This window comes from Carassius carassius, chromosome 27, assembly GCF_963082965.1.
Source record: "Carassius carassius chromosome 27, fCarCar2.1, whole genome shotgun sequence".
NCBI classification, from domain to species: domain Eukaryota; kingdom Metazoa; phylum Chordata; class Actinopteri; order Cypriniformes; family Cyprinidae; genus Carassius; species Carassius carassius.
Window position 1 is genome coordinate 15,131,136 of NC_081781.1, and position 27,901 is coordinate 15,159,036.

General features: G+C 37.9%; 4 protein-coding genes across 9 annotated transcripts in view; 2 read left to right on the plus strand and 2 right to left on the minus strand.

The window, feature by feature from the left end:
• Nucleotides 1-8,974, plus strand: part of bach2b (BTB and CNC homology 1, basic leucine zipper transcription factor 2b) — a 94,248-nt gene extending 85,274 nt beyond the window's left edge. For all 4 annotated transcript variants that reach the window (XM_059512902.1, XM_059512905.1, XM_059512904.1 and 1 more), the window contains 2 exons: nucleotides 2,488-2,694; nucleotides 4,274-8,974. In XM_059512902.1, the coding sequence (XP_059368885.1) occupies nucleotides 2,488-2,694; nucleotides 4,274-4,714 (648 nt within the window). In that variant the 3' untranslated portion in view covers nucleotides 4,715-8,974. The remainder of the gene's footprint in view (nucleotides 1-2,487; nucleotides 2,695-4,273) is intronic.
• Nucleotides 8,975-10,728: 1,754 nt separating this feature from the next.
• gja10b (gap junction protein alpha 10 b) lies at nucleotides 10,729-13,431 on the minus strand. Of its 2 annotated transcripts, none has more exons than XM_059512906.1 (3): nucleotides 13,302-13,431; nucleotides 11,779-13,199; nucleotides 10,729-10,967 (listed from the first exon to the last, which is right to left on the minus strand). In XM_059512906.1, the coding sequence occupies exons 2-3, from the start codon at nucleotides 13,180-13,182 to the stop codon at nucleotides 10,929-10,931; spliced, it is 1,443 nt and encodes a 480-aa protein (XP_059368889.1). In that variant the 5' UTR covers nucleotides 13,183-13,199; nucleotides 13,302-13,431; the 3' UTR covers nucleotides 10,729-10,928. The 2 variants fall into 2 exon arrangements, with proteins under 2 accessions (XP_059368889.1, XP_059368890.1); XM_059512907.1 differs by having other exon boundaries at nucleotides 11,779-13,055; nucleotides 13,302-13,425.
• A 2,141-nt stretch (nucleotides 13,432-15,572) lies between these two features.
• Nucleotides 15,573-23,770, minus strand: casp8ap2 (caspase 8 associated protein 2). Of its 2 annotated transcripts, none has more exons than XM_059512908.1 (10): nucleotides 23,542-23,770; nucleotides 23,146-23,203; nucleotides 22,507-22,584; nucleotides 22,270-22,373; nucleotides 22,085-22,159; nucleotides 21,853-21,968; nucleotides 18,885-21,730; nucleotides 16,185-18,684; nucleotides 15,972-16,071; nucleotides 15,573-15,894 (listed from the first exon to the last, which is right to left on the minus strand). In XM_059512908.1, the coding sequence occupies exons 2-10, from the start codon at nucleotides 23,192-23,194 to the stop codon at nucleotides 15,832-15,834; spliced, it is 5,931 nt and encodes a 1,976-aa protein (XP_059368891.1). In that variant the 5' UTR covers nucleotides 23,195-23,203; nucleotides 23,542-23,770; the 3' UTR covers nucleotides 15,573-15,831. The 2 variants fall into 2 exon arrangements, with proteins under 2 accessions (XP_059368891.1, XP_059368892.1); XM_059512909.1 differs by having other exon boundaries at nucleotides 23,146-23,206.
• Nucleotides 23,771-24,509: 739 nt separating this feature from the next.
• mdn1 (midasin AAA ATPase 1) overlaps nucleotides 24,510-27,901 on the plus strand; it is a 45,328-nt gene continuing 41,936 nt past the window's right edge. The window contains exons 1-7 of the mRNA XM_059512910.1: nucleotides 24,510-24,791; nucleotides 25,610-25,836; nucleotides 26,545-26,769; nucleotides 26,876-26,983; nucleotides 27,101-27,293; nucleotides 27,442-27,651; nucleotides 27,766-27,897. Coding sequence (XP_059368893.1) covers nucleotides 24,696-24,791; nucleotides 25,610-25,836; nucleotides 26,545-26,769; nucleotides 26,876-26,983; nucleotides 27,101-27,293; nucleotides 27,442-27,651; nucleotides 27,766-27,897 — 1,191 coding nt within the window. The 5' untranslated portion in view covers nucleotides 24,510-24,695. The remainder of the gene's footprint in view (nucleotides 24,792-25,609; nucleotides 25,837-26,544; nucleotides 26,770-26,875; nucleotides 26,984-27,100; nucleotides 27,294-27,441; nucleotides 27,652-27,765; nucleotides 27,898-27,901) is intronic.

Consider the following 27,901-nt stretch of genomic DNA (forward strand, 5'->3'; position numbering starts at 1 on the left):
AGAATAATGACCTACTGTAAAGGGACAAGAGAAGAGAGAGATAGAGAGATAGATAGAGTCGGGAACACGTTTGAATTTATAAGTGCCGCTGGTGTGTGTTCTGTCATCTCTGCCGGCTTTCTAAACTGGTTCTGGTGGTAAGACACTAAATATAGACATCACTTTTACACTACTGCCACACTCACACACACACACACCCCTCAAACTGATATATCAGAGAGGGGAAGGACACATGAGAAGGTCATAGAAAGAAAGTGTCTCCTTGGACCGTGTAAAAATGCATTTCTCTCCATCTAAAAAATCAGATCATTAAGACAACTCAAAAATCACACTGAGGATGTACATGGAGCAATTCTCGATGAGAGTAGAAAAGGGTCAGTCCATCATTTATTAATTATGCCGTAGAGACCGAACGGGCCGACCTGCCAGTGCTCCGGGCCCCCTGCTGCTCTGCGCCAGACTGAGCCAGATCTACACTTTCATCTTCTCTCAGTCTCAACCAGAGTCACCGTAGCCTTCCCAGCAGAGCGGTCCACTTCAGATGGAAGAGTAGCTGCACCGCTGTGGTTCAGGTTTATGGGGTCATAATCACACAAAGCCCATGTGAGTTTTTAAGTAGGGCAGTGCTATAGTCAGTATGGTTACACTCACTATGGTTGCCTTATTCATTAACAACTCTAGTTTATGAGAGATTATTTTCATGTTATGGCCAATAAAGAAAAAATAGCAGATATTAAAATTCGGTATCATTTTTCTTTCCTGAATAAATAAAAATGAAATACCCAAATTAAAATGAGACGATTTATATACATCAAGTGAATGTTCACATTTGATGTGCAGTATGGAGATATATATATATGTGTGTGTGTGTGTGTGTGTGTGTGTGTGTGTGTGTGTGTATATATATACATTTTGAGATATGCACTAAAAGTGTTTTAAACATGAATTATTCGTTTTAAATATTAAGCATGCATTAGAGGACCTCAAAGGCAATTTTAAATGCAAATATAGGGGAAATCTAAAAAATAAAATCTGAAGATCTAAAATTGACCGATATCAGTAGATGTAAAAAATCTTTAATGTCAACTGATAAGTGAAAAGGTAGCCATATATTGTATAATTTTCAATAATGTACCATCTTTCCATGTGGTATTTAAAATAATTATACAGTTATTCAGCAAGAATGCATTAAATTGATCAAAAGTGAGAGTAAAAGATTTCCAATTCAAATAAATGCAGTTCTTTAAACTTTCTATTAATCACAGAATTCTGAAAAAAATCCACAAAAAGCAGAAAACATTGTTTTAATTATGAAGATAATTAATCATAAGCACCAAATCAGCTTATAAGAATGATTTCTGAAGGATCATGTGACTCTGAAGACTGGAATAATGAGTGCTAAAAATGAAGATTTGCCATCACAAGAATACGTTTAAATAGAAAACTGTTATTTTAAAGTGTAATAATATTTTACAATACGTCTGTTTTGCATGATTTTTGATCAGATAAATGCAGTCTTGGTGACTTTTTAAAAAAGGTGACTTGGTGACTTTTAATATTAAAAAAGTCTTACCAAGCCCAGACTTTTAAAATCGTACAGACAGCACTCACCAGAAACATAGTGTTAAGCAGGTAGAAAGACAAAGGCAGTCTCTCTCTCAAAACCCTGATAGATTTTCTTATATCACCAGTTTTACCTATTGGTACTTGCTTCCTCTCGCTTTGTTATCCTGAATTTTCCTCTCCTTGTGACACTCATTCCTTCAATTATCCCTTGTGACAACAGCAGGGTGTCGAAGTATGACATGCCCTCAGAAAGCCCTCCAGACCATGATGGAGAGAAGTCAAATGATGCTTTATACTGCCAGACACTCATCGTTCATGAAGGAGACACAAGTTCCTACTCCGCTGAGTGTGTGTATGGAAGCGGCGATATGTTCAGAATCCACTGACAGCTTAGCTCGTTAACACTTGTTATTTGCATACGCATGCCCTCTGGTAATCACCTGACAGGAATGTGAAACAGAGGAAGAAACGACTAAACTAGCTGAACATTTTATCTCATTTCTCTGCCAGAAAGATGCTTTCTTGTTCCTGTCTTTCCTCACTGTCACTCTTCGTTCTCAGTCTTTGTTCCTGTCTGTCTGTCTGTCTTGCTCTTTTGACCTCTTTGTTAATAAGTGATGCTGCTAGATGTAGTTGTAAGCTTGTGAAGTTAGAACTCTTGAGAAATGCTCTTTGTACGTACATGTGAGGAACTGTGTTCTGCCTCCATCTAGTGGTGATGAAATACATTGCATGTTAGGTTACATTTTTATTTCATCAGAATTCAAGTTTTCCAAGAAGGATGATTTTTATTTTTATTTTTCAAACAAATGGCATAGTAAAAGTTCCCTTGTTCTGCCATCAGCTCTGACGTAGAAATGCTTTCAGGAAGAAGAGCACAACGGTCACAAAGTAACGTTTTGCTCATGTGTGTCTTTACAGGTCAAGCTTCCGTTCCCAGTGGATCAAATCACAAATCTTCCACGCAACGACTTCCAAATGATGGTGAAAATGCACAAGCTGTCCTCAGAGCAGCTGGAATTTATCCACGACGTGCGCAGACGCAGTAAGAACCGCATCGCAGCCCAGCGCTGCCGCAAGAGGAAACTTGACTGCATCCTGAACCTTGAGTGTGAAATACGCAAACTGGTAAGCACACAAACACCTCACTGTCTCTGTCCTGCTGTATGTGACACAACATCTTTATTTTACACATCAGCCTTTTTATCAATCACCACAAGCGGCAGGGGACCTTATCTTGCAGGCTGTCACGTTGCAATGGCAGGCAGCACCACTACCTGTCAATCACAGAGCCGGTCCCATGCTGTTTCCATCATGGAGGCGGAGCCGACTGTTTCTGATGTGTGATGCGGTGTATGTGTGTGAAACCTGACAGCCTGCGCTTTGATGCCACATGTGCATCCTTCTCTATAATCTCGCAGACAGCAGCAGGAGAGATGCCTCTGCTCCTCTTCTTTTTCTCCTCCTGCTCTTCCATCCTCTTATCATCAGAGTTTGACAGCTATATTATAGCTCAACTGAAATGAAGTTGTAGCATGAATTAATTTATGAAGAAGGGAGATGTGTGAAGTGTGTGGCTCTCCATGGAGATTGAGAGGGGGAAGACAGTGTTAGTGCTGCAGGGTGATCTACATAACTCAGCTGGTCCCTATAGATCACTGTACATTCATAACAAAGTGTGAATGCATGCGTATGGAGCACGTTTGGACTGTTGTGGGGACCAGAAATGTTCCTGCAAGAGTAGTTAGCCATGAAATAACCTCATTGTGGGCAGGCTTAAAAGACAGTAAATAATGTTAAATGAAAACCTACATAATATGATTATGCTCAATAAGTGTTTATTTTACTGTACAAGGCCCCTACAATTAAAAAAATAATGAATATGTAAATATCATGGAATTTTAAAAGATGATTTTTCAGTCATTTTAGTAAGATCTTTAAAAGTCATAGACATTTCTTTTATTTAGTGACTTACGTTCAATACAAATATAATGAAATATTTCAGTGCATTTTAAATAAAAATAAATTACAACATTATTAATGTACTGTAATGTACCGTTCAAAAGCTTGTGATTAGTAAGATTTTTTTAATGTCTGTTATGCTTGCCAAAGGATGCATTATTTGATTAAAAATACAGTAAAACAGCGGTATTGTGAAATAATATTACAAATTAAAATAACTTTTCTACATTGTTCTACAACTTTTCAAACTGTTACAACTGTCAAACTGTTTTCCACACACACACACACGTTAATATTTTGTAACATTAAAAATCATATAAAAGCTTTTTATCTATTTCATGCATATTTGCTGAATAAAATTATTAGATATCATATGTACATACATATAAGATTATATTCAATATGAAAAAGTATAGTTATTTTTACGCTGCACTGAAATATTGATATTTAATATATTGATTAAGAGTGGAAAAACATGGCACATTAGATTATCTGATAAGTGTTTTTACCCTTAACTGATAAAAGTAAATCTAATCATTCAAAAAACAGATTCTTGACATGCAAATTTGCAAATGATGTGCCCAGCAGTCTCTGCCAAACGATGTCTAAAAATACTAATTCGTAATCATTAACAGCTCGGAAGATCATGCAAGATCATGGTTATTTATTAGTCAAAGAGTGTGTGAACTGTGCTGCACACAGGTTTCAAATGTGTGTGTGTGTTTTCTGTGTGTCCACCCCGCAGGTGTGTGAAAAGGAGAAGCTCTTAACAGAGCGCAACCAGTTGAAGACGTGCATGGGAGAGTTATGGGAGAATTTCTCCTGTCTATCTGAGGAGGTGTGTCGAGACGTGCAGCTGAGCCCAGAACAGGTCCATCACTACTGCCCCATTCTGCGCCCCGGCAACCGGGCCCTGCCCACCGGCAGCATCGACCTCACCACTTGCTCCACCCCCAAACAGAGCTTCCACAAATCAGCCACCACAAAAGACGGTCAACCGCGACTGGCCCAGTGGAAGACTGGAAACGGGTCCGAAGACACAAGCAACGACAGGGAGGAGCAAGAACCTGGCTCCGCCTACCTGTCCCTGGAACAGTCCAATCAGACGGTGACGGTAGACTTCTGTCAAGAGATGACAGATAAATGTACAACCGACGAACAGCCCAACAGAAAGGACTGTACCTAATGACGGTGGTTTCTCTGTGTAGATTTGTTTTACAATGTTTTTTTTTATTATTATTTAATTTAGATATGTCTTCTGATGAACCCTCAAAAATCGAGGGCTGTTGAGATGGCCAGCCTCTGCCAGTGTTTTTGATTTTTTTTTATATATATATTTATGTCTTTTTATTGTCTTTTTTTAAACAAAGGTTGACACTACAGTTGTCTTAGCAGCAGCAATACTGTTCTCCAGGTTCTCTCTCATTCAGCCATGGCAGAGTGGCTGAGACCTTCTCACAGAACTTCACGATGGTGCTACACCTTTCCATGACAGTGACAACACTGTCTGTTTCCAATTACAGTCCATTCAGATGGGATGGGCTCTGACCACATCTCAAATTCAGACCTCTATGGACCTAGCAGCAGCTTTTTGCTCTCTCTCTCTCTCTCTCTCTCTCTCTCTCTCTCTCCCCACCCACGTTCACTATTCCTGCCCTTTACCTCTTAATCTCTACTACTCCTTCTCTCTTCTCTTTCTCTTTGTGGCCCCTGTCACAGTAAATTCAAACTCAGGAAATATTCTGAATGTTCAGTATAAAAAAATACCGTTTTGTTTTTCCTACAGCAGCTAGACTGTAAATGTCCATATGCAAAAATGTCTTCTGCATCATACGTTAGTAGTGTCTGTGTGCCGCAACACTTAATTTGTACAGATGGTGGTATCTAAAACATTCCTCCTTTGCCTTCCACAGCACTGATACGAAAGAAAGTACGACGGAGCGACGAATGATTCGCATCGAAGTTTCGCCCCCCTTTTGCGTCAGCAATACTGTACCATTGGATGTTTTCGAGAAGTGCTTGCTCGGCAGAAAGCATATTGTAAATAGTGCGGTGCATGGAGATGGTTTTGGTTATATTGTACAGGTAGAACTTTAGATGGCTTTTTCGTTTTTCTTCGCTTTCTTTTTACTGGGGTTTTATCATGCACCTTTTTGTCCCGAAGGGAAAATTGTTGCTGTTTCCTGTCTCAAATGAATTCCCCATGACGATGGGTGTGCTTAAACTCAGGAAACTAGCATTCTTACACTCACGCATGCACACACACGCTCGCATACGAATCCCCCCACCCCAGAGCAGCACATAAAGCCCCTTGCATGTAATTTGGATGGAAATGGTGTGCATTATAGTGAGCTGTTCTCCTTTAAATGTGAAAAAGTGCTCTCTGAGGAAACCTTATTTCTTATCAGTATTTACAGTGTGTTCACGGACACCTCCGAACAGTGTTATCTAAAACAAAACGTCGTCACGATCACACACCCTTTCAGTTTCGACCCATTTTGATGTTGAAAATGATGTTGAAGTCAGTTAAAGAGCCTTGCCCTTGGCTTTTTTTTTTCTTCCCTCAGCACTCTTTTTCCGTTTAGCACTCCAGAAAGGGTAGATTTCTTTTTCAGGACCCTAAAAAGTCTGAAATTGAAGCACTTAACGCGGACACTTAAAAGTGTCTTTTCAGGCAGATGATCTTTAATGACTTGGTATCTTATAAAGAACGTTTTCAGGTTCATTTAAATAAAAGAAAAAAATAGGGGAGTGTTCAAACTGCATATTTATGGAAGACACTAAACAAAAATAGCATCTTTTTAAAAAGCAATGGAAATCTGATCTGAGATTGATGTGGAATAAGCCCATTTTTTAAAGTCGTCCTATATTTCTCTTTATTGTACATTTGTTAGACACGTATATCCATACTAATGGGATTGCATGCTGCCTGTTTGTTTTATATATTTTTTTAGAGTTTCTTTGCCTCAAAATGTAGGCCTCAAAAAACAGTTTGATGGTTGTTTCCTCTGGTTTAGTTTAGCATAAACTGAAAGCGTTTTTCTTGAAAAATTGGATCTCCCAACAGTTGGGAATGACTCTCATTTGACATAGTTCTATATTATTTGAATGACCTTTAACCCCTAGAGCTCTATGTATGCGTGCTTGTGTATTTGCCAGTCTGATCGATAAATATTCAGATATTCCCCTCTCCCTCTCATATGCAAGCACACACACACGCACACACACGTCACACTGAGTGGAGTGTGTCTCCTGGGATGTAGAATCTAGAGGTGTTGTAATGAATAGTTGTGCTGTTGTTTTCATTGTGGATCTTTTACTCTTTCTCTCTTTCCTCTAAAGAAATTGAAACAGTATTTGCCATTTCTAAATTGTAATCAGGTACAAGACTAGAACTAAAGATTTATGGGTCCAAGTGGACATTTGTGCACACACATGCAAATCATCCCTATAATGATGCGTTTTTCTTATTTCATGTTGTATAGATAATGAAGCGTGGAAAGCATGAACTTCCACTTGACAAGCACACTGTCGTACACTTGAGAATCAATGTCCACAATTTTGACACTTCTGGAGAAAAAACTAAACAAAACAAAAGGTCACACCTGCATCAAGGCGATCTAAAAATATTTCCCCAAATTTGCTTTTATTTATGTTCCCTTGCATAGCAGTGTGTTTGTTGTGTTCTTGTTTATTTCTGTGCTGTCTGTGATACGGCTGACTCCTCACGCTTGCACACTTGTCCTTAAGAGCCTGGGGATGCTTCGGTTCAGGCCGATGTTTCGATGCAGATGTGGAAGAAACTGGGAGTCTGAGTGACACGGATTGGAATTCTGACATCTGTTAGCCTCTGTTACTAAAAGCTGCATCATGTTTGCCTCCACAGTGACTTCAAGGGTTCGTCCTGGTCACAGGTTAAATAAGCTTATTAGCTCTCCTCTCAACAACACTTCTGCTCGTTTTTTGTTGTTTTACAGAGGTTTTATTTTCGTATCGGACTCGTGGTTGCTCTTGTATCTTGTCTCAGGGTGTGTGCCAAGGTTTTATTAATTTTTATTTTTTTGGTTTTCAGACATTTTTGATGGTAGCTGGTGAGCTCAGCTTTCGTTCTTTGCGTATTTTTGTGTCTTGCATTTTTTTGTGTGTGTGTCTTATAAAGCTAATGGGTGGGTAGCATCATTTTTTTTAGATTTATTGTAGTTTCTAAGCTAAGAATAATTGATTCGTAAAGAAAACCAACTAGTTTTGCACAATTATTTTGGATGTAAACCCAACAAGGGCTATGAAATATCTCAAAATAAAATCCAGCAATTCGTTTTTGGTTGTCAATTGGCTGCTACAGCTAATCGTTTAAGCTTTCGATTTGCAATTGCGTTCAAAAGACGTGTATTTTAAGCTTCGTAAATGTATTGAGAATCAATACTGTACAAGAAAACACCTTACATGTCTTCATCTATGTAAGCTCCCATTTAATGTCATTTGTTTGAATAGTTTGGTCGGTTTGTTTCGTTCGTGCTGCTCCTCTGAAATATGAACACTGGCGTTCCAAAGGGTTGCTCAAAAACATGCCTTTTTCACAATTTGCTTAACTTTATAAAACATTTAGTATTTGGACTGATAACGGCATAAGAAAAAGGCAAAATGTTTACAAAAAGGTGTCATGTTTTACGAGAATTTTGCCATGTACATAGAAATCGTGAGGCTCGTTCGAATGGATAGGTTTAGCATTTTGTCTTTGTTTTGTACATTTTTACAAGCGAACAGAGAAATGACCGTTTGATAACTATGCTCCTTTTCCTCAAGTTGTCTTTTTGCCCGACGGGGATGCTCCAGTGTACCATGAATACAAAGTGCACCTCCAACTTTGCCTTAGAACTTCCAGAGGCCATAGTTCACATTCAAGTGAAGAGTGTATGCAGGGGCTGTGAGCCCCCATGTTTCGGCTAGCAGAGCGGACTCTCTCTCTCTCACACTTATCTACCTGTGAAATCCTTCATACCTCTCATTACTGGTCAATGACTGTATCAGCAAACTGCATCAGGTGTTTTTTCTACATGCTTTTTACACAGATTATATGGATTATTGTATTGGTAGATTTTGGTGCATCATTTTTAATGGAATAGCTCTTTGGCTTTTAGTCACACGAGTTTTTCTCTCTCTATCTCTCTTTCTGACTCTTTATCGCATTTTTTCTAGAAGGCTGTTTTGTGTTAATATTGTCGATTTGAGGTAGCTGTTCCTTTGCTTATTCTGTACTAAGTTATAATTTTTTTTTTTCATTTCGAAATGCTACATGACCCTAATGAATTTAATGACTTAAAAACCATTGTACATACGGTATTGTGCAGGACTCATTTTCATGCATTTCATTTGCTAGTGTTATATAATTGACAGATTTTGTCTAGACACCATTTCTGTTTATGAAATAAAGAAACATATCATGTAAGTTGTGTTGTAGTTGCTTGATTTCCCACAAAAGAATTATATTTAAATTTATAAGTTCTTCCTTTTTGTGTGTTTATATATATATATATATATATATATATATATATATATTATATATATATATATATAGGTGTGCACAGAAGATTATTTAATACTGCCCTGAATAAGCTATTTCACATAACAGATTTATATGATGTCCACAAGACAAAATGATGATTTATAAAAAAATTACCCCGTTCAAAAGTTTACATACCCTTGAATTTTAATACTGTGTAGTTTCCTGGTTGATCCATGACTGTCTTTCTGTGGTTCATGACTCCTGCGTTGGTCCTGAGCAGTTCAGCTGCCTGCTGTTCTTCAGAAAAATCCTCCATCTCCTGCACATTCTTTGGTTTTTCAGCATCTTCTATAACCTGTTCTGTGACCGTATGATTTTGAGATCCATCTTTTCACACTAAGCTGAAGGCTATTGAGGGACTCATACATAGTTATTACAAAAGGTGGAAACATTTACTGATGCTAAAGAAGGCAACACATATTTCCACATGAAAGGTCAACTCTAATTTTAGTTATTTTCATAAAAGTGATTTATAAAAAATAAAAAAATCAGGCAAAATTCATTCTGAAGGCCCTCTTTCCAAACTTGATCTGCTTTGAGTTCAACAAGGCTGCACACTCTGGTGAGTCTTATAATTCTGTTTTAACCCCTGAGTTAAGTCAATTCGGTCACACAAACAATAAAGCATTTGCTGAGGGGGTTTGAGTTTCTCTTCATTTACATAGGTCATGTGTGAGATTTGCAAATTGTTGATTTTCTAACCACCGTAAAGTCTTTTGTGGGTAGGGAAAAGAAACATCCTGCATGTCAATTCATTTTCTGAAGTTAATTATATATTTGTGAGTAATTCCGATTAATATTTGATGTATTATGACTGTAACTATATTTGTGAAAGACAAGAAAAACTCACGTTTTCACTCACATGTTTTGCCCAAGTACTCAAAATTAAAACATATCGATCTTTAAGTTTGCCTCAGCTGTGTGAGGAGATTTACTATATCTAGTGTGAGACAAAATTTAGCATATATTGATATGTTAATGAGGCCTGGGTGAGCCAATTTCCTGAAATCTGTTAGTAAGATCTATTTTGTTCCCACTAATGGAAATTTAACTTAAAAAAAAAAAAGACGTGTATTAGTTCAACATACTATAATCACATGAGTTTTCAAGAAGGTAAAATATTTGTATAATATGAAGTTCACCACCAGATGGCAGTAGAGCACATTCTCATTCTGGACTCATCTGCTTCAGAGCAGTTTGAGGTAATACAAAGGATGAATTTGAGATATTTCGTTAAAATGTTATTAAATACTAAGAATTAAGTATAAAATGTTGGATAAACACAACCAAAGTTCTAATAATAATATCGCAGTGAATACAAAAGCACTTTATTTCACAGCAGGGATTGGTAACTATTGATGCTATTTGCTAAAAATGTCTTGGGAAAAAATAAAGACCTTAAATCTTGACTGATTCAAAAACATATCCACCACTATCGATAAATTGTACAAAAGAGTATTTCTAATTATTGTCAATGAAATATCATAAGTCGATTTGCATTTTTAAAGAAAGATTTATGATATCCATTGCTCTTTGAGCTCAGTCATAAATTATTATGCAAAATGTCACAGCACAATTCATGTTCTTATTAAACACTGTTATTGAAAACCAGAAATGATACAAGCACTGAACAGAAATGTGTTATGAATGCTTTCTTCTTATTTTAAGCGTTTATTGAGAGCAGCACTACAGTAAGTCAGTTAAATGACTTTAATGTGTAATCATAATGTTTGCAGTAATTATGGAGTCAGTTAAAAATAAGCCAGAGGAATACACAGCAATATCCATCCCATTGCTCTCTGCCCAGAGGACAGCTGATACTTCGAACTCCAAAATGTCACTTCTTCATGATTGAAGACAGTTCCAGAATCATGCTCTGAAAAGATAGAGAAGTTGTTCATATTTACTAAATGAATCATTAGCCTAGATATCAATATTGAAAATGTATACTCTGTTCTAACATAGGTGCGTTTTGCCCAAACACAATTAAAACAAAATGTTTCACACCTGGGTTGGAGTTTCATTGATTGATTGATTGATTGACAGTTTTTTTTTTTTGTCATCTATTAGTTATGTTTTACTAATATGTTTTATAATATGTTTTACTTTTCTTTTTTGATGAAAACAGAATTGTAGTCCCTGACAAAAGTGCAAAATTAAATATGCATTTGATATAACATTACGCGTAACTTGAATACTGCCCCTGAAGTTTAATTATTGATGGACATTTTTATTTTATTTTTGTTTAAACATATATATATATATATATATATATATATATATATATATATATATATATATATATATATATATATATATTTTTTTTTTTTTTTTTTTTTTTCAAAATACCAAACAAGTTCATGGTTTTGTTGACAAAGTGATGAAACTGTTCGTAAAATCAGATCCCAAAAACATAGCTAATAAACACAGCTAATAAACACTCTTCTGTATTGTAGCACTACCAAAAAAAATAAAAATAATGTAAGTTTTTAGATAGTGGTGTGGTGACCAATACACGTCAGTCTGGAGACTGTACACCATGAGTTTTTAAAAGCGTAAAGAGCTCATAGCGCTCAACTGCTGTCGAGGTAGTATTCTCACTTGAAACCATGGTTGAGTGGAAGAAACAGTATTTGTTTCATCACAACTCAATAAGTGCATAATCAGTACTGTGTTTTTCTACTCACCATTGACATTCTGCGTCCAGTGGCAGGAGGGGGTGTCATAGCTGGACTCTCCCCTTGAGCTATACGGTTAGCCTCTGTGTCCGATCCACTTTTGGAGGCTGCACTTTCGGATGGGCTTTCTGAAAGCCCTCGTGACATGAAACTGGATTTCCTGGCAGTGGGGTAGTTCCCGCTCTCTTGGGAATCGCTCTCCTCACTGTAGTCTTTACACTGACTGACTCTGCTCTGTTTCCGTAACGCTGCTGGTATCTCTATGCTACTGGCTCTGAGTGAAGTTCTGGGCTGCTGACCGATGTTTTTAGGTGGTCCAGTGCCCTTGGGTCCAGACTCCTCACTGCTACAGGAGTGTGGACGGTTGTCTAAAGTGGGTCGTCGTTCTGTTACTCCCAACTGTTGGAGAGCCTGAAATTCAGGCTGGCTAGGAAGACGGTTCTGCCTGAGCGGTTGCTCTGGTCCATTAGTGTCACTTTTTGGCACCTCTTGGCTAGATGGAGGAGCAGTCATTGGCATATAGAGAGACATGGGTGCTGTCTGTCCATCGGGCACAGCTGCGAGCGAAGTGTGTGTCAAATGCATAAGTTTTTGTGGTGAGGAATTGGTAAGGATGCATACTTGTTGGACCATAGAGTTTTTCTTTGACCTGCAAATACTTTCGTCATCTCCAGTGTACTTGGACCCATAAATGGCCTGCTTGATCTGTTTCACACCAAGGTGGAAAATCTCCAGGAGATTGAGGACCAGGGACACCCCTGCAATGACTAGCATGAAAATCATGAAGATGTTCTTCTCTGTTGGCCGTGAAACAAAGCAGTCCACGCTGTTGGGACAGGGTTCACGCTCACACTTGTATAACGGCGACAGTCCGATACCGTAGAGCACGTATTGCCCCACTATGAATCCCACTTCCACTACTGACCTTGTTATGATATGCAACACATATGTGCGCAGCAAGGAACCCCTCAGAGGAGCCTTCCTGACTTTCTTCTGCTCTTCCACCTTCCTAAGCTCCTTCTCAATCCTTTTGTGCTCCTCCAAAGCCTCCGTCTCCTCCAGCTCCACCTTCAGCTGAGCTTTTTTCTTGTGGCGCTTCTTATCCAGTGCCCGGAGCCGGTACAGTGCGTGTCCCATGTACACCAAAGAAGGCGAGGAAACAAAGATTATCTGTAAGACCCAGTATCGGATGAGGGATATGGGGAACGCCTGGTCATAGCAGACGTTCTTACATCCAGGCTGCTCCGTGTTGCACACAAACTCACTTTGCTCATCATCCCACACGTCTTCAGCGGCAACCCCGAGCACAAGCATACGGAAAATAAAAAGAATGGTGAGCCAGATTTTGCCCACAATGGTGGAGTGAATGTGAACCTCCTCCAAGATACTCCCTAGCAAGTTCCAATCTCCCATTTTCGCATGGCCTAAAACTTAAAGAGTGAAGGTTATAAATCTCTAGATAGATAGATAGACTACAGTAGGTCACATAAAAATGTTAGATTAACTACATTCAGTTATAAAGGGAAACTTACATTTTTGTTGTATTCACAGAACACTTGCTTCATCAGTCCATCACACAAAAACAATATCATACAACTCCAGTATCCTTTCCTCCTTGTGGGAGTGTTTAGTACTCTTCTGTGAACATTGCTTTGTTGAATGAAGTCCAGTATCTCTGTGCATTGAACACATACAATGCTGCTATCGATCTGTAGGCTGGACAGTACCCTGAGGGGATAACTTGCATCACAACTGTTCAGGGCGGGTCATGGGGAACATATTAGCAACAATTTCAAAATACCCCATGACCTGTGTGGAAAGTTTAGGTAATTAATAAAAAAATACTTGTAAAATCTGAATGCATCTTGGTATTGGCTATCCTGACTACTAAATTACCAAATGTCTACCAAAATTAAAGACATTTTTACATATTTCATTTTAGCCCACTGCTTCTTGAAACATTTATTGTTGCGTAATATACTTATTCACTAATTCCGAAAAATATTATTCAGTGTACAGGGTCTATTGTGCAGTATTTAGTAAGCAATAAGTCAGTATTCCATTAATAAAGCCTTTGTTTTTTGGCGAGACATGATGATCAATGAGACACATCCGATTTCATAGTCAAATGCTTGCAGGGCTATTTTTAGTTTTCTGTAGTCTGAGAGTGATGTAAGAGGGTGACTGAAAACTACCTTCAGCTGTTAATGGCTTAGAAATAAGATATATGTAATTAACTGCAGAGTTCAGCAAGTGGATACTGTTCAGCTTGTAACCAATTACACTTCACTAGGCACAATGTTGAGATTTAATTACAGCCTGCCAGCTGAAGCTCATTCACTTACAGTAGGCCTATAATAATATATAAAATATTATAGTGTTTATGTACATGAATTTTAGTTAGAATTTTTGTATGAATTCAGCTGTAATTTGAGTCTAGAAATTCTCATATAATTTTAGAAATAGCTAAAAACTAAATGAACTTTTTCATAGGTAAAGTAAGGTTAACAACTGCCAGACTGTGACCTAAATATCCCATTTGTGCCTGGACCATAGTATTGTCGATCAGCTCTGAATTGTTCAGAGACTGCATTTATACCCACTGCTGCAAACTGTAATAGTAAGTCAAAATATTATGCTAAGTTTTATAAATTAGGGATAAAAAACTCTTAACCACCAGTTGGTTAATATTAATAGAAAAAATTTTCAAATTTAAAATCAGTAGTTTGCCCTTGTTTTTTGTTCAATCTAAATCAGACAGTATCATTTTAATTTCCCGATACCGTTTGGTTCAACAAAGTATGTTCTATTTAATCCCACGATATATAAAAACATTATTATGAATTACTAATACAAAATAAGAGCTACAAATCATTGAGGAAGATTATGCATTTACGAATGCAGTTTAGAAACTGAAATATTTTTCTCAAAAGATGACATGACATGACATTTAAATAAATAAGCTTTATTTCAAAAGTTTGAGAGGTTCATCAGAAGTTACAAATATTTACAAAATGTATTTCCAAACAACATACAACATATTTTTCCCACATCTACATTTTTCTTGTTGAGAAAAATAAAATGGTTTAAAAAGAGTTCAAACATAAAGATCTTCCAGTTCAATTAAACTTTACAAATATATACACAAGGGATCAATCCCCTTACTCATTACCTATAAAACAGCAAAATCATGTTACTCATTTAATATGAAAATATCAAGTTGCTTCTATCAGGATGACTAATGAAAAAGATTTTAAACTCAAAGTCTGACAATTGAGGACCAAAACAAATATTCTTTCCATCTCCACATGTAGAGCCATGTTATTCCAACACCAACATCATACTGTACACAAAACAAAAAGAGAGAAAAATGAAGTGATCAGAACATGAGGCCTACTGGCAGATAAGCATTTAGGTCAAAGATTTAAACGCATTTGTAGTCTTCAGAGGTAGTAAAAAAAAAAAAAAACGCCATTGCAAATGCTGCAAAAGTCAACTTGTAATACAAGTTAGAGATGTCCTTTTGAATACATTTTTTTTTCATTTCATTGCATAAAAAATTTTCAGCATCAACAAATGAAAAACAAAAACAACAAAAAAAATTAATCTCCAGCTTGAAAAAAACAATCTCCAGCTTGCCAAAACAAGTAAATTGTAAGGCTTCGCATGGGGCTTTATGTACTAAAAATTTTATGAACCGTCATTTATCTACTTTGTGTCCGTTTATATCCTTGACAGGGATTAAGGTCGATTTTTAGAACATACCACATAGAAAATAAATCTCCAGGTAATCAAAATGCTCAGATTATGAATTTTGTTAATCTGATAACACTGTTAACAAAAAAAAATAACAAAAAAAAGCCTCTATAACAGATTGTACCATTTACTGTAGATCTTTTGGCAGGTTACCACTGTAAGTGCTTTTTTCAAACAGATGAACATCAACAGAAATAATACACTGATTTTCAAAATGAACATATATTTCTGCCTTCGGAGTCTATGGAGATTTTGATATGTGCATCAGCATCCATTATAAAGTCAGTTCAATCTTTGTCATTAAAATCAATTCTCCATTTTCTCTTTCTTCTTGAACAGCTTCATTAGTTGAGAGAACCGCTCCTCAATCTGTCAAAAACATCAAGCATTATTACAAAGCTGTTTTACTTGCTTCATATTTATAAGAACACAATAGTGAAGCATACCTGCTCTGTTGACTTCTTTAGCCTTTTTGAAAGAGCAGCAAATGTCTTGGGTGAAGTGCCCTTCATTTTAAGCTCAATGAGTATGTCGCGATCTTCATCCCTTCAAAAGACATTAGCTCATTAATTGTTTGCTTTGTCTTAATGTGTATTTCTATACTTCGTGATGCACAAGGAGTTTCCACCCCTTTTTTGGTATTAATTCTATCAACTCACCTGGTCCACGTCACCACTACCTCCCCTTTCTTCCTGATTACATTCTTAGCAGACAGGCTACTTGGGGACACCTGGGGTACTGCAATTTTGGAGTCTTTTTCTTTGGAGGATTTTGACCTTTTCTTATGCCTGGATTTAGAATGTTTATCTTGAGATTTCTCTACTTTTTGGCGCTTTGCCTTTGTCGCTGATCTGTGCTTCTTGCGTTTCCTTGACACCCTCTCAGATTCAGCCTCTGGTGCACTTGAGCTCTGTATGGTGTTCTTTACTTTTCCTGAAACCACCTCTGATGTTTCAGTCTCTGTTGTACTACTTTCCCCATTAACACATGCTTCGGTATCAGGCTCAGCACTGTCATCACAAACCCCTTCAGATGAGGATTTTTGGCAAGATGGTTGAGCTTCTATTGCTTTCTCTGAAATGTGACATGACTCGTTTATCTTAGTTGAGATTTTGTTTGACGTCTCTTCAGGTGCGGAACCCAAGTCTGGATCAGTCAGAGTGAGATTAGGCTTAAGAGTCAGCTCTGGGCATTCAGCTAATTCTGGTGCCGCTTGCCCTTCATTTTGATTGCCTTCAATTGGACCAGATGATGTTCGTCTTATTCGCACAATGAAATGATCATTTGACCTCTCCATTACCACAGCCTGCATTTGTAAATTGGGTTGGAATTGGAAACAGGGTGGATCAGAGCCCTCCCATGTCCTGCTGGGACTCGACCCACAACTGGAGTTGTCGGTGTCCAGAGAAAGATGGATGTCCTGCTCAGTGGCATCTTCTCCGTCAAGAAGAGCATCCTCACTATAATGGGCACTCAGGACACTGTTAGGGGCAGACAGTGGCTGTCCAGTTCCAGGGTGCAAGAAACTCAAGTGGCTATCTGACTTCAGTGGTGAGGGAATGGTAAGGGACACAGCTAGATCTTCCGCCAAGATAGAGTATGATTTCTGCGAGAATACAGTTGAATGAAGAGGGAGCTGGCATGGTTCAGAATTAGAGGGAACTTCTAACAAGCAGCTCTCATCGAGAATTGCTGGGTTTACCAGCATTTTGCTATTTGATGCAAACTTGTAGGGTGAAATGTAAGGCCAGGATGTTAGTAATTTAGATGGGGTTGCCTTATTAGGAGTCATAATCCCAATCAAACTCTCACCTGGAAGTCCTTCCTTTTGAGGTGTGCTGAGTGGCCAACTTGTATTTTCGCTTATGGGAACACTGGATTCAAGCAAATCAGACCCTTGCAAAAGACACTTGAATATCTCTCCCATTTGAGAGTCAGAGACCAGGTTGAAGGTTAAGCTTGTTGTTTGCTGCTCTGTGAGAATTTCAAAGTCTGATTTATCCTGAATTGATCCATTATGGGAGAGACGTCGGACATAGGAAGAAATTCTAGTCTCAGATCCAGAGGTACCTTCATGGACAGACCTTTCAGAGGTTTGAGGAGGAAGCAGATCTGATGTTGCACTTGCCAACTTTGCCGGCTGATCATCTTCATTCATGACAGCTTTTATGTTTTTACCCCTGCTCCCAAGGCCCCTGCGAGGGAGATTATCTGGAGGGGCTTCTCTAACAAAACTTCCCATGTCAACTTTTGACATCTTGGTTCTGTGAAGATGCCCAGATGTGTTTAAAGGTTCTTTTTCCACCACCACACTTTCAATCTCTTTTCTTTTAAGAGTTGCATTTTTATTATCCACTGACGCATCCTTAGATGGCTCAGATCCATTTTTGAGTGCTGTCTTCAGTTCCTTGAACAAGAAGTCAAACTGCCCATCCACAAATGTCCACAACTTCTGCTTGAGGTCTCCAGCTCTCTGCTCAAAGATACGATTGACGATGCCATTCTTGGTGACCTTGCTCATGATAGATGAAATAATGTTATTTAGTCTAACTTTGATGTCATTACCTTGGCAACTCAATTTATCCAAGTCAACAGCATTAATGAATTCTATAAAAGAAGCCTGAGACATATCCACTATACAGCAGAAGGCAGTTTTAGTGACATTTTTCTGAAGCTTCATGTACTTTTTCCTCAACTCCGCTCGAATTGATCCTATCATGTCCATAAATCCGTCTATGGTATAGACTGCTGCTTTCAATGGTGGGCTGACAGTTTTAAAGCGTCTTTTACTTGAGGTGGGACTGTCATTAGAAGATGACTTTGAACTCTTGCTTCGCTCTGAATGTTTAGCAGGGATAAAAGATTTCTTTTGGGACACTCTTTTCCCAACTGCAGATAGCTTTGGACTTGAATCAGTCCCTGAGGTAGATTTGTCCTTTTCTCTTGGAGGAGTCTGGATAAACAGAGGTCCCTCTTCCTCACTCTCACTCACTATTTCACCATCCTCTAGTTCATCTTCCTCAGTTCCACTAGCAGAGGGGGCATCCTTTGTCCCTTTGTAGGAGGAAGCTGTGACAGAAGAGTCAGGTGACTTATTCTCCTTGTTCATGTCCATTTTCACTTTATCCTTATTGCATCCAATGGTTACAGTTGAGAGATCTTGGAAAAATAAATAATAAAATGAGTAAGTTGTAGTTGCAGACCCGTTAGGTCAAGCCATTTCAATTTTGAAAAAATTTTCAGCATTGTTCATAAGAAAAATAATGCTATCTGCTTATTGTATAAGGCTTACATTAATAAGTCCATACTTTCAACAACAACAACAACAACAACAACAACAAAAAAAAAGAAACACTTACCTTTGATAAGACATTTGACATGTGTTTGCTTCTCAGAACTTGGAGGCTGTACTTTCTTCACCTGCCGGACTGGGCTTGTAAGAGGGCTGAGAGGCTCTGGGATAACTCTGATGTTCCTAAGAGTAAGCATCATGGAGTCTTCATCAGGGCAAAACACAACAGGGTTTGATGACTTTGTGTTCTGATCCTCTTTCTCTGTGGAATCTGGCTCTGAGAAATCGGGCTGGGAAGATGACATGGCATCTTCTCTGACAGTGGTGCTATCTTTTGGAGCCACACTGTTCTCACCCCATGATGGACTCTGATGGGATTTTTCAGACGTTTTCAGATTTTCATATGCGTGCGGTGTTTCAATAATTTCTGAATGATCAATTGCTTCCACAGCTCCCTTACAGTCCAGTTTTGAAGTATCCACTTGTTCAAAATCGCAAATAACTTTTCGTGGCTCATCAAGATCTGCACTAACTGTGCTAGAGGACACTTCAACGTTGACAGAACTATCAGAAATCCTAGAAGAATTAATCTCAGGAATACATTGTGTCTTGTCTGAGGATGACACATCATCTTGACATATCCCATTTGATGCTGGTGGTAAATCCTGAGACTTGGTCTGAGGACTCCTTTGGATTTTCAACTGAGAAGTGTCCTCAGATACATCAATAATAGGATCTTTTTGCTGATGAACTTCAACAATTGAATTAGGAATATTATCTGAAACTTCAACTTCTGAAGTTTCAGTAGGCAAAATATTAGAGAACAGAACAGAATTATCTATGATTCCCGGAGAGTCTTTGGTGCTGTTATGACAGACACAATTAAGAGATTCTCTTGTAAGGGTTAATTTTGATAATGAATCTTTTTCTAACACATTGGAACCTGAAATCTTGTTCTTTTTCTCCTCTGAGCATTTAACACTGGCAGACACTTTGTCCACAGCCTGTTGACTTTCCATGGCATTCTCTTCTTGTACATCCATATCTGTTTGTTCACCTGAGGGCTTCTCAGAGACTATAGCTGTGGAAAGATCAACAACTTGTCCAGACTCTTTGCAAGAACTGATCAGGTCTGCAGTTGTGGGCACAGGGACCTCATCCACTTCCTCAACTATGTTCTGGCTGTTCTTTAATTCATCAATGACAAAGAATTCCTCCCCAGCATCAGATAGTATGCTGTTATGAGGTGAGGCATCTTCAGATGTTGCTTCTTTGAGATCAGAAGACTGCTTTTGCTTTTTAAGAGGCGACAGTGTAAGATTCAGTGTTTCCATGAAACTCAGTTTTTTGTCTGCACTATTATCCTCAGCTGCTTTGCAGGGACTGCTGCTGACAGCTACCACTGATGAAGACTCAGATTCAAGGTGTTTGTCCTGCTCATTCTTACTATCTTGACCTTTTCCGACAACATTGTGCTTTTTAGGAGATTTCTTTTTGTCATATTTGGTAAGATAATTTTTTGATTCTCTGTGCTTATGTACCCTATGATCCAAATGTCCACCTCTTTTTCTTTCTCGGTCCTTGTCTATACCCTTGTCTCCAAAACAACTCTTATCAGAATTTCCATTCTTGACTGGGCATTTCAGATCCTGCATCTTTCTAGCTTTGTCATTTCCGTGAGATCTTTTGCTTTTTGATGATGGTTCATTGATTCTGCTCGATTTCTCCTTATAAACATCCTTTTGTTGAGGATCGATTTGTTTTTTTGATTTTTTATCTTCAGATTTATTACCCATTTCCCGTATGTTCCTTCGCTCATACTCTTTGCTACTGTCTGATCTGTTGCTTCTTCTTTCTTTACTACTACTGCTGCTGCTGTTACCCTCATTTCTTTTACTCCTGTCACTCTCCTTCGGCCTCTTTTGCTCATGGTCTCTACTTCTTTCAGTTCTGCTGCTCCTCCTTTCTGCACTAGAACTTTTCTCCTCTTTTTTTTCATGACCACTTACATCTCTTTTCTTTCCTTTGTGGTTTCGGGAATGGCTTGCTTCATCCACCACAATACAAGTTGTGCTGCTCAAGTGTTTCATTTCTCTGCTAGATCTATCTGGATTTTGATGATGCATGGAACCTTGACTCTGTGTCTCTACATCTGCTGCTGTTTTAAATAAATTTCTGGAAGAGACAGATGGTGAGGCTTTGTGTGACTGAGAGGAAGGGCTTTTTGATTGTTCCGAACTTTTAAGAACATCTGGAACCTCAGGCTGCTGATTCCTGTTTTCACTGGACACAAAATTGTCTTTCATGAGCTCTTTTTCAGTTCTTACTAATTTGCTGTCCACTCTTCTCGGAGCCTTTTGTGACACACTCTTATCCTTCGAGTTACACTCTTTATCTCGGCTTCTGCATTTTTGTGTTATTTCTAGCTTGTCTGCCTGTTTTGATGAACTTTTCTTATTGTCTTTCAAGTTACTGAATTGAGAATCAGTAGTTGTGTCAGGAACTTTGAGTGTAGAATCACTCGTTTTGGGAGCATTTGAGACATCTGCCATTGTGGATGTTCTGTTAGGATGAACTGGTCCAGACTCCTGCTGTGGTTGAACAGTGAGGGTCTTACTATCAGATTTAGCAGTAGATTTATTCTGACACTGCAAAGGACTATCAAGATCAGTTCTAGGGCATCTCTGGAGCACCTCAAATGGTTGTGTTGCTGTAGTTGACGTTGTTGGTGGATATGCACAGGGATCCGACACAGAGTTTCTACCTTTGTGCTGATTTACTTCACTCATAACATTATCTTGTCTAGCACCTTGTGATTCCAAAACAGAACTTGTGGAATTGTTTAAAGTGTGCCTTGTGTTTGCCGGACCAAATTCCATTTGAGATCGACGAAAATAACTTCCTCGACCAGACCTGTGATGACAACACACAAACAGGGAAGTGAGTTTTATATAAGACCATCCAAGCCTGACACAAGCCAGGCTTAGTATCAAACATTTGTTTGTTGATCTTGGTACCAGAAATTGAGTTTTTACCCATTGCTTAGTCTGCTAATTTCCTCATCCTTACGCACAATCTCCATTTTAGCCGTCTTAAGGACCGCACAAATGTTCTTCTTCAGGCGTATGTTTTCACTGTTCAAACTGGAATTCTTTATATATAAAAAGTACAAAAAATAAATTAATTATTCCAAGGTTTTAACTAATTTGTGGAGGGTATGTATTCAGAATGAATATATAACAGAACAACCATTAAAAGGAAAAATACCTTTGTCTGCAAAAGCTGTAACTGTGAGATCAGTTCCTTAACTTGTTTTTGTGCTTCGTCAAATTTTTGCTTTAACTGTAATAGGAGTACAATGAGACAACATAACTTTCCTGTCAATTTCTTTTAAATGCAAAACCAAACCAATAGCATGCCATGCAACCATATTCAAAGATCTAGTCACATGCCTCATTATAAGTTGCCTCCTTTTCTTCTTGTTCTTCCCTGATAATGTCCTCATATATATCCATTGATTCCATTGTGCGTGGGGAAAGGAGTGGGTTGACTTTACCTAATTAAAACATTATTGGATTATTGAGGTCTAAAAAGTTTTATCCTGCTATTTCTGTGACACATATTTCAACAAATTACTTTCAATAAATACTATGAATGTACTCAATTCATGACTCATTAATGAAGCCCACCTCTGTGCCCATCAATCTTAGGGCTGTTATCCAGGCCAGAGTAAATATCCACCGAGTCCTCACTGTGATGCAGAGTACCTGTAAAAAACACTGATAATGTCATAATGCAACAGCAAATTCTGCATATACACTTGACCAATACATGCAAGTTATGTTTTCAGTGCTTTGAAAGCCCTGAACCTTTTCAGATGAGATATTGGGAAATAGATCAAAAGAGGTAAACAAAACAAGATTATCTGGATTACATTACATATGGATCAAATATTAGACAGCGCACTCCAGTGAGCTACATGTAACCAAGTATTAATGTGATCATTCCCAACCTCAATTTCAAGTGCAGTTGTTGTTCTGCTCATGCATCTTATGTATTTATCTACACTTGGTTGATTTTGCCTTTGATCTCGTGAAGCTGTTGAGGAATTATTGTTTAATTATTATTTAATGATGTGTTATTTTTAAAAGCATTTCTTGTAGATTACTAAGAAAATGTTAAAATCAACTTTAAATATTAATAGTGAAAAAGGCTTAAGTAAATACTAGATAACAGGTACAACACAGTAGCACTCTACCTGAAAACTGCATGTTAACTAGGTGAAAATAAAGAAATGCCTGGTGCACGGGAGAGACAGACCGTCTTACCAAACGGCTCGACATCAAGATCTCCATAAAGTTCATCTGTTAAATCCATTTTAGTCAGCTACTGAAGAAAAGAAAAATGGCACATTAAGTTCCTGAAAACAATGCCAATAACAGCATAAGTTGGCATGTGTCAGTTCAACTACACCACTTCCTGTCATGTAGAGAAGAAAGACTGTACTGAAATGAAGTCATTTAAATGTTATATTAAATATAAACTAAATTATAAACTTAATTTTAAACTAATAACCCACCCAACGATTCCACTATAATTCTTACATAATCTACACTTGTACAACCATGGATTTACACAAACTCTGACAAATTAAATCGATCAAAATACAGTATTACTATAATATGTCCACAGAGTGAAATAAAATGCAAGTATATGAACAATACCTGTATCTCTGGTGGTGAGCTAACGACAACAGGCGGATATAAATCTGTGAGATGAGCCAAACACCATAAAGCGGACTTCAGGAACTGACGCACATGCTAATGCGCAACTATAATGACAGTTGCAGTTAATCAGAAATGTCCAATTTTCTTGTAGACAGCGATTTAAAAATTTCTTGTAGCATACTTCCACCAGCTCCGCGCCAACCTTCCACCATACACGTTCGCCAAACAGGAAATGACATCATTTTCCCGCGGTCTCTCATTTTCTAAAAAAAAAAAAAAAATGTCTTTACCGTTATAATTTAATACTGAATAATAAAGCCAATAATAATAATAATGATATATATATATAGTTTGTTTTCTTTGCTGAATTTCACGTTAATAATTTAAATACAAATAGTCTATATTTGGTATTTGTATGGATATGTTTTATTATGCAATGTTCAGTTCAGTTTTTCAGTACTGGTATGCTGCAGTGTTTACCGTATTTTATATGTAACGTTATGGGTATCTCGTTTCTTAATATGAGAATAGGAGACTATTTTCAAATTCTGTATATTCGGTTCCTTTTTACTTTTTAGTTGATTTTTTTTCTACAGTCTAGAAATGTTTATTATTCATAAAATTGGTGCAGCTGAAATTATTTTGACAAAATGATGAAAAGCATGCCTTTTCACCAGGTTTTTCATGGTTTATTGCTTGCTGGCCAAGTATTTATACAGATTGCAATGATTTTAATGCTTAACGTTAATGTGAGTTGACCAAATAAGATGAAAGATACACGTTTTGAAGAGTAATGGGAATTAAATACGGCTGTGACACTCGCGCTGAATAGTACAGACCAAAAATAACAAAGCCATATTTGCTACATATGTGTTTCGTACTAAAACAAATACACCACAACATGCAACGCAGGGAACGTGAGCTTCGCGACACAGTCGAATGACCCGGAAGTGCTTTTCATTTACTCACATGTGGACTGGGATTTTAATACTGACGGGAACGTGCTCGCTGTGTTGATACAACCTAGACAGCCAAGCGAGTGATGCGGCTTATGGTTCCCATCACGCAGAATACTTGAAATATTAAAGGCTTTACCAGCTGCAGAGGCATCGTCGGAAATCCCTAACGTTATATTCACGACAAATGATAGAATGGAAAACCTGGAGTTGAGCCTGACATCTCTAGGTGCGATCTCAAGACATATCGATAAAAGTCACAACGAACTCAGCAAATATCTCACAAAACAGGTAAGACCGCATGTTCTGAGCACTTTGTAAGACTGTTATAAGAGCCTTTCATCTGTTTAGCACATGCTGAGTACAACGTGTGTGTCACACCACACTCCCCCACGTTTCTGTAGTGCACATGCTGCTCGTTGCTTGTTTATACAGAAGTATTGATTTAATTTCATTCGTTTTCATGATAACCGTAATTTAAGTGTTCTGTATATTTGTCTATTTGGGAATCCAGTCTTGTTTTGAGCATGAATGGCTCATTTTGGACTACTATGTTGTAGTATGGTTTGAATAGTTTGGGTTTTTGAAACATGCTAAAACACAACCACGGTTTATAATTTTGACAGATACACAAGGTACAGTATAAAAGAAACACTAATGCAGCCTTGATCAATATTCACTGGTGTGAATATAAACCAGCACATAAAAACAGGTTGGAATATCTTTCATACTTTGGAACCAATCCAAAAGTATCCATATGAGCATTTTCTAATTGGATTCCAACATTAAACAGCACATAAAATTACACATGGTTCCAATAGGATTATAATGATTGCTAAAAGTATAAAATATTCCTGTAGGATTAACAAAATATAAATAATTCATAATTCATTCATAAATCATCACCGTTATATGATTAGTAGACATTATTTCAATAAGAAAAATTGAGATCTAATATCCAAATATGACTCTATGAATGAACATTAATGGAAAAAAATATTATTACATAAATATCATCATTGTTATCTAATTTATTATTATCATCATTATTGTTATTATATTTAGTTATTTATTTATTGTTTTGACTGGCATTAATTTTTTCCTTGTAGATATGGAGTCAGCAGGACAGGCAGTGTATACTAGAATGCCTTGCGCAGCTCCTGTTGGAGAAGGAATACACCCTCCTCATTTCTCGTCACTTGCGACCAATGATCCTGGACCTTTTGGAGAGGAATGCCGAAAGGATCAAAGTAGACGTCAGACTGAATCATGACCTCCACGAGCGCTTGTGTGTGGCTCTAAGCAAACTTCTTAACATCAGTCCAGATGCTCAAGCGTAAGTAACCATGCGGGATCACATGTAAATAGGGATGGGACGATAACCGGTTTTATCGATAACCGTGATAAAATGTGCTGAAGGTTAGTAATATCGTTTAAAAATGAATTATCATTAAAACCGTGTTTGATTATCGCGGTTTTAATAACTCGCTATTAAATCATGTCCAGCCAGCAACAGTCTGACGCAAGCGCAGCGCACAATGTTTTTTTGTTTTTTTTTCGAGAAGGAATGGCGAAAGTCAGTGACTTTTCTATGCTTTTCTATGCTTCTACACTTTTCATTGTAAGGAAGGAAATGCCACAGAATTTAATCTTTCTTTAAATTAAGTGCATAGAGTTGCTTGTTTTATTAGTTGTTTGTTGATTATTAAATATAAAACTTGCTGAAATGTTTTCAGTGTGAGCATCAACTATTTTTGAACACTTTCATCTCGTTTCAACAAAACCATGATAATATTGATAATCGTGATAATTTTAGTCACTATAATCGTGATATTAAATTTTCATACCGTCCCATCCCTACATGTAAAATAAATTATAGGTTCTTAAAGTATTGGAAAATCTGGAAAATGTATCTTTTTATTGAGTCTTACATCTGTCAAATCTATTTAGTCATTAGTCTAAATGATTCATTAGCAAATCGGTCTGAAATTAAATGAAAAAATTTCCAGTATATTATGAACAGATTTGAATTGTTTTCTCACAGGTTTGCAGCGAGGTATTTTAGCAGCTCTCCTCCAGTATTTCAGAGGCTCTTCTTCACCAGCGAAGAGGCTTCTTCCATCCAGTATGGGCCCAGACGGATGAAATTACGGGACCTGATGGGGGCCACCCTCCGCTTCCTCCAAAGCGACTGTGAGAAGTTTCGTGTCCTGTGGGACTGGAGTGCCTGTGTTTCACAGCTTCTCACCAGTGACGTCATGGTCAGAAGGTATTGCCAATTTGTAGATCAGAAAAAGCCTCTCAGATCGTCCAGAAAGTTTTCAGAATATCCTCAATCTGTATCTTTGCTCAGTTTCTTTTTGTGTTTTTTAAAGCTACACTGCCCAGTGCCTTGCCCTGGTGTCCCACATGACAGATAACCAGAAAACAATATTTTTGAGGAAGGTGCTTTCGAGTGAAGAGATTCTGCATCTGAAAATGAAGTAAGTTTGAATATCTTTTACTTTAAGGTGCGTTTTTTTTTCACCTTGTTCTAATTGTTCAGATGTTAGTCAATAGCTTTAGCTCTCAAACAAAATGACAATATCATATCTATGTAGGTCACTCGAGGAGACACAGCTGCTGGAGGTAGAAAAGGCTCTGGTTTTGGCCAATCAGGGCTCAGCAGTATGGCGTAAAGAGAGGGTAAATAAGGTCACCCGCGGTCAGGTGGTGACAGAAGACCTGACACGGAGTGTTACTGTGGTGTGTGGGGTGCTTCTACCTAGACGGACCCCTCGACAGGACGAACAGGTATGACAGACATCCAAAAGCAGAATATTAAGCTAGATTTAATAGAACTATAAACAAAGCCAGTTGACAGTTGTAAGCCAGTACCTCTATAAGTGTGTTATGGGAGAATGTGCATGTATTGAAATGTCACTAAATCTGTATTTCTCAGACAAGTTTAAGTAATTTAGTGCTGGTGGATTCAACCTGCCAAAATCTTCGGCGACTCGCCATGGCTGTGGCGTCCCAGAAGCCCATTCTTTTGGAAGGGCCAATTGGATGTGGAAAAACTGCTCTTGTTGAATATCTTGCTGCTGTCACTGGGCACATTAAAGCCCCTGACATCCTTAAAGTTCAGCTTGGAGATCAAACCGACAGTAAGGTGAGAGTTGCTTGAATTTTGAACATTTTCATTTAGCTGCTTATTGTTTTACAATATTTTAAGTTTGTCTGCTGTTAAGCACTCACACACATTTCATGCATTTGTTTTCTGTAGATGTTGCTGGGTATGTACCGCTGCACAGATATACCTGGAAAGTTTGTGTGGCAGCCGGGGTCCCTGACCCAGGCAGTCTCTAAAGGTTACTGGATTCTGCTGGAGGACATTGATCACGCTCCTTTAGATGTGGTGG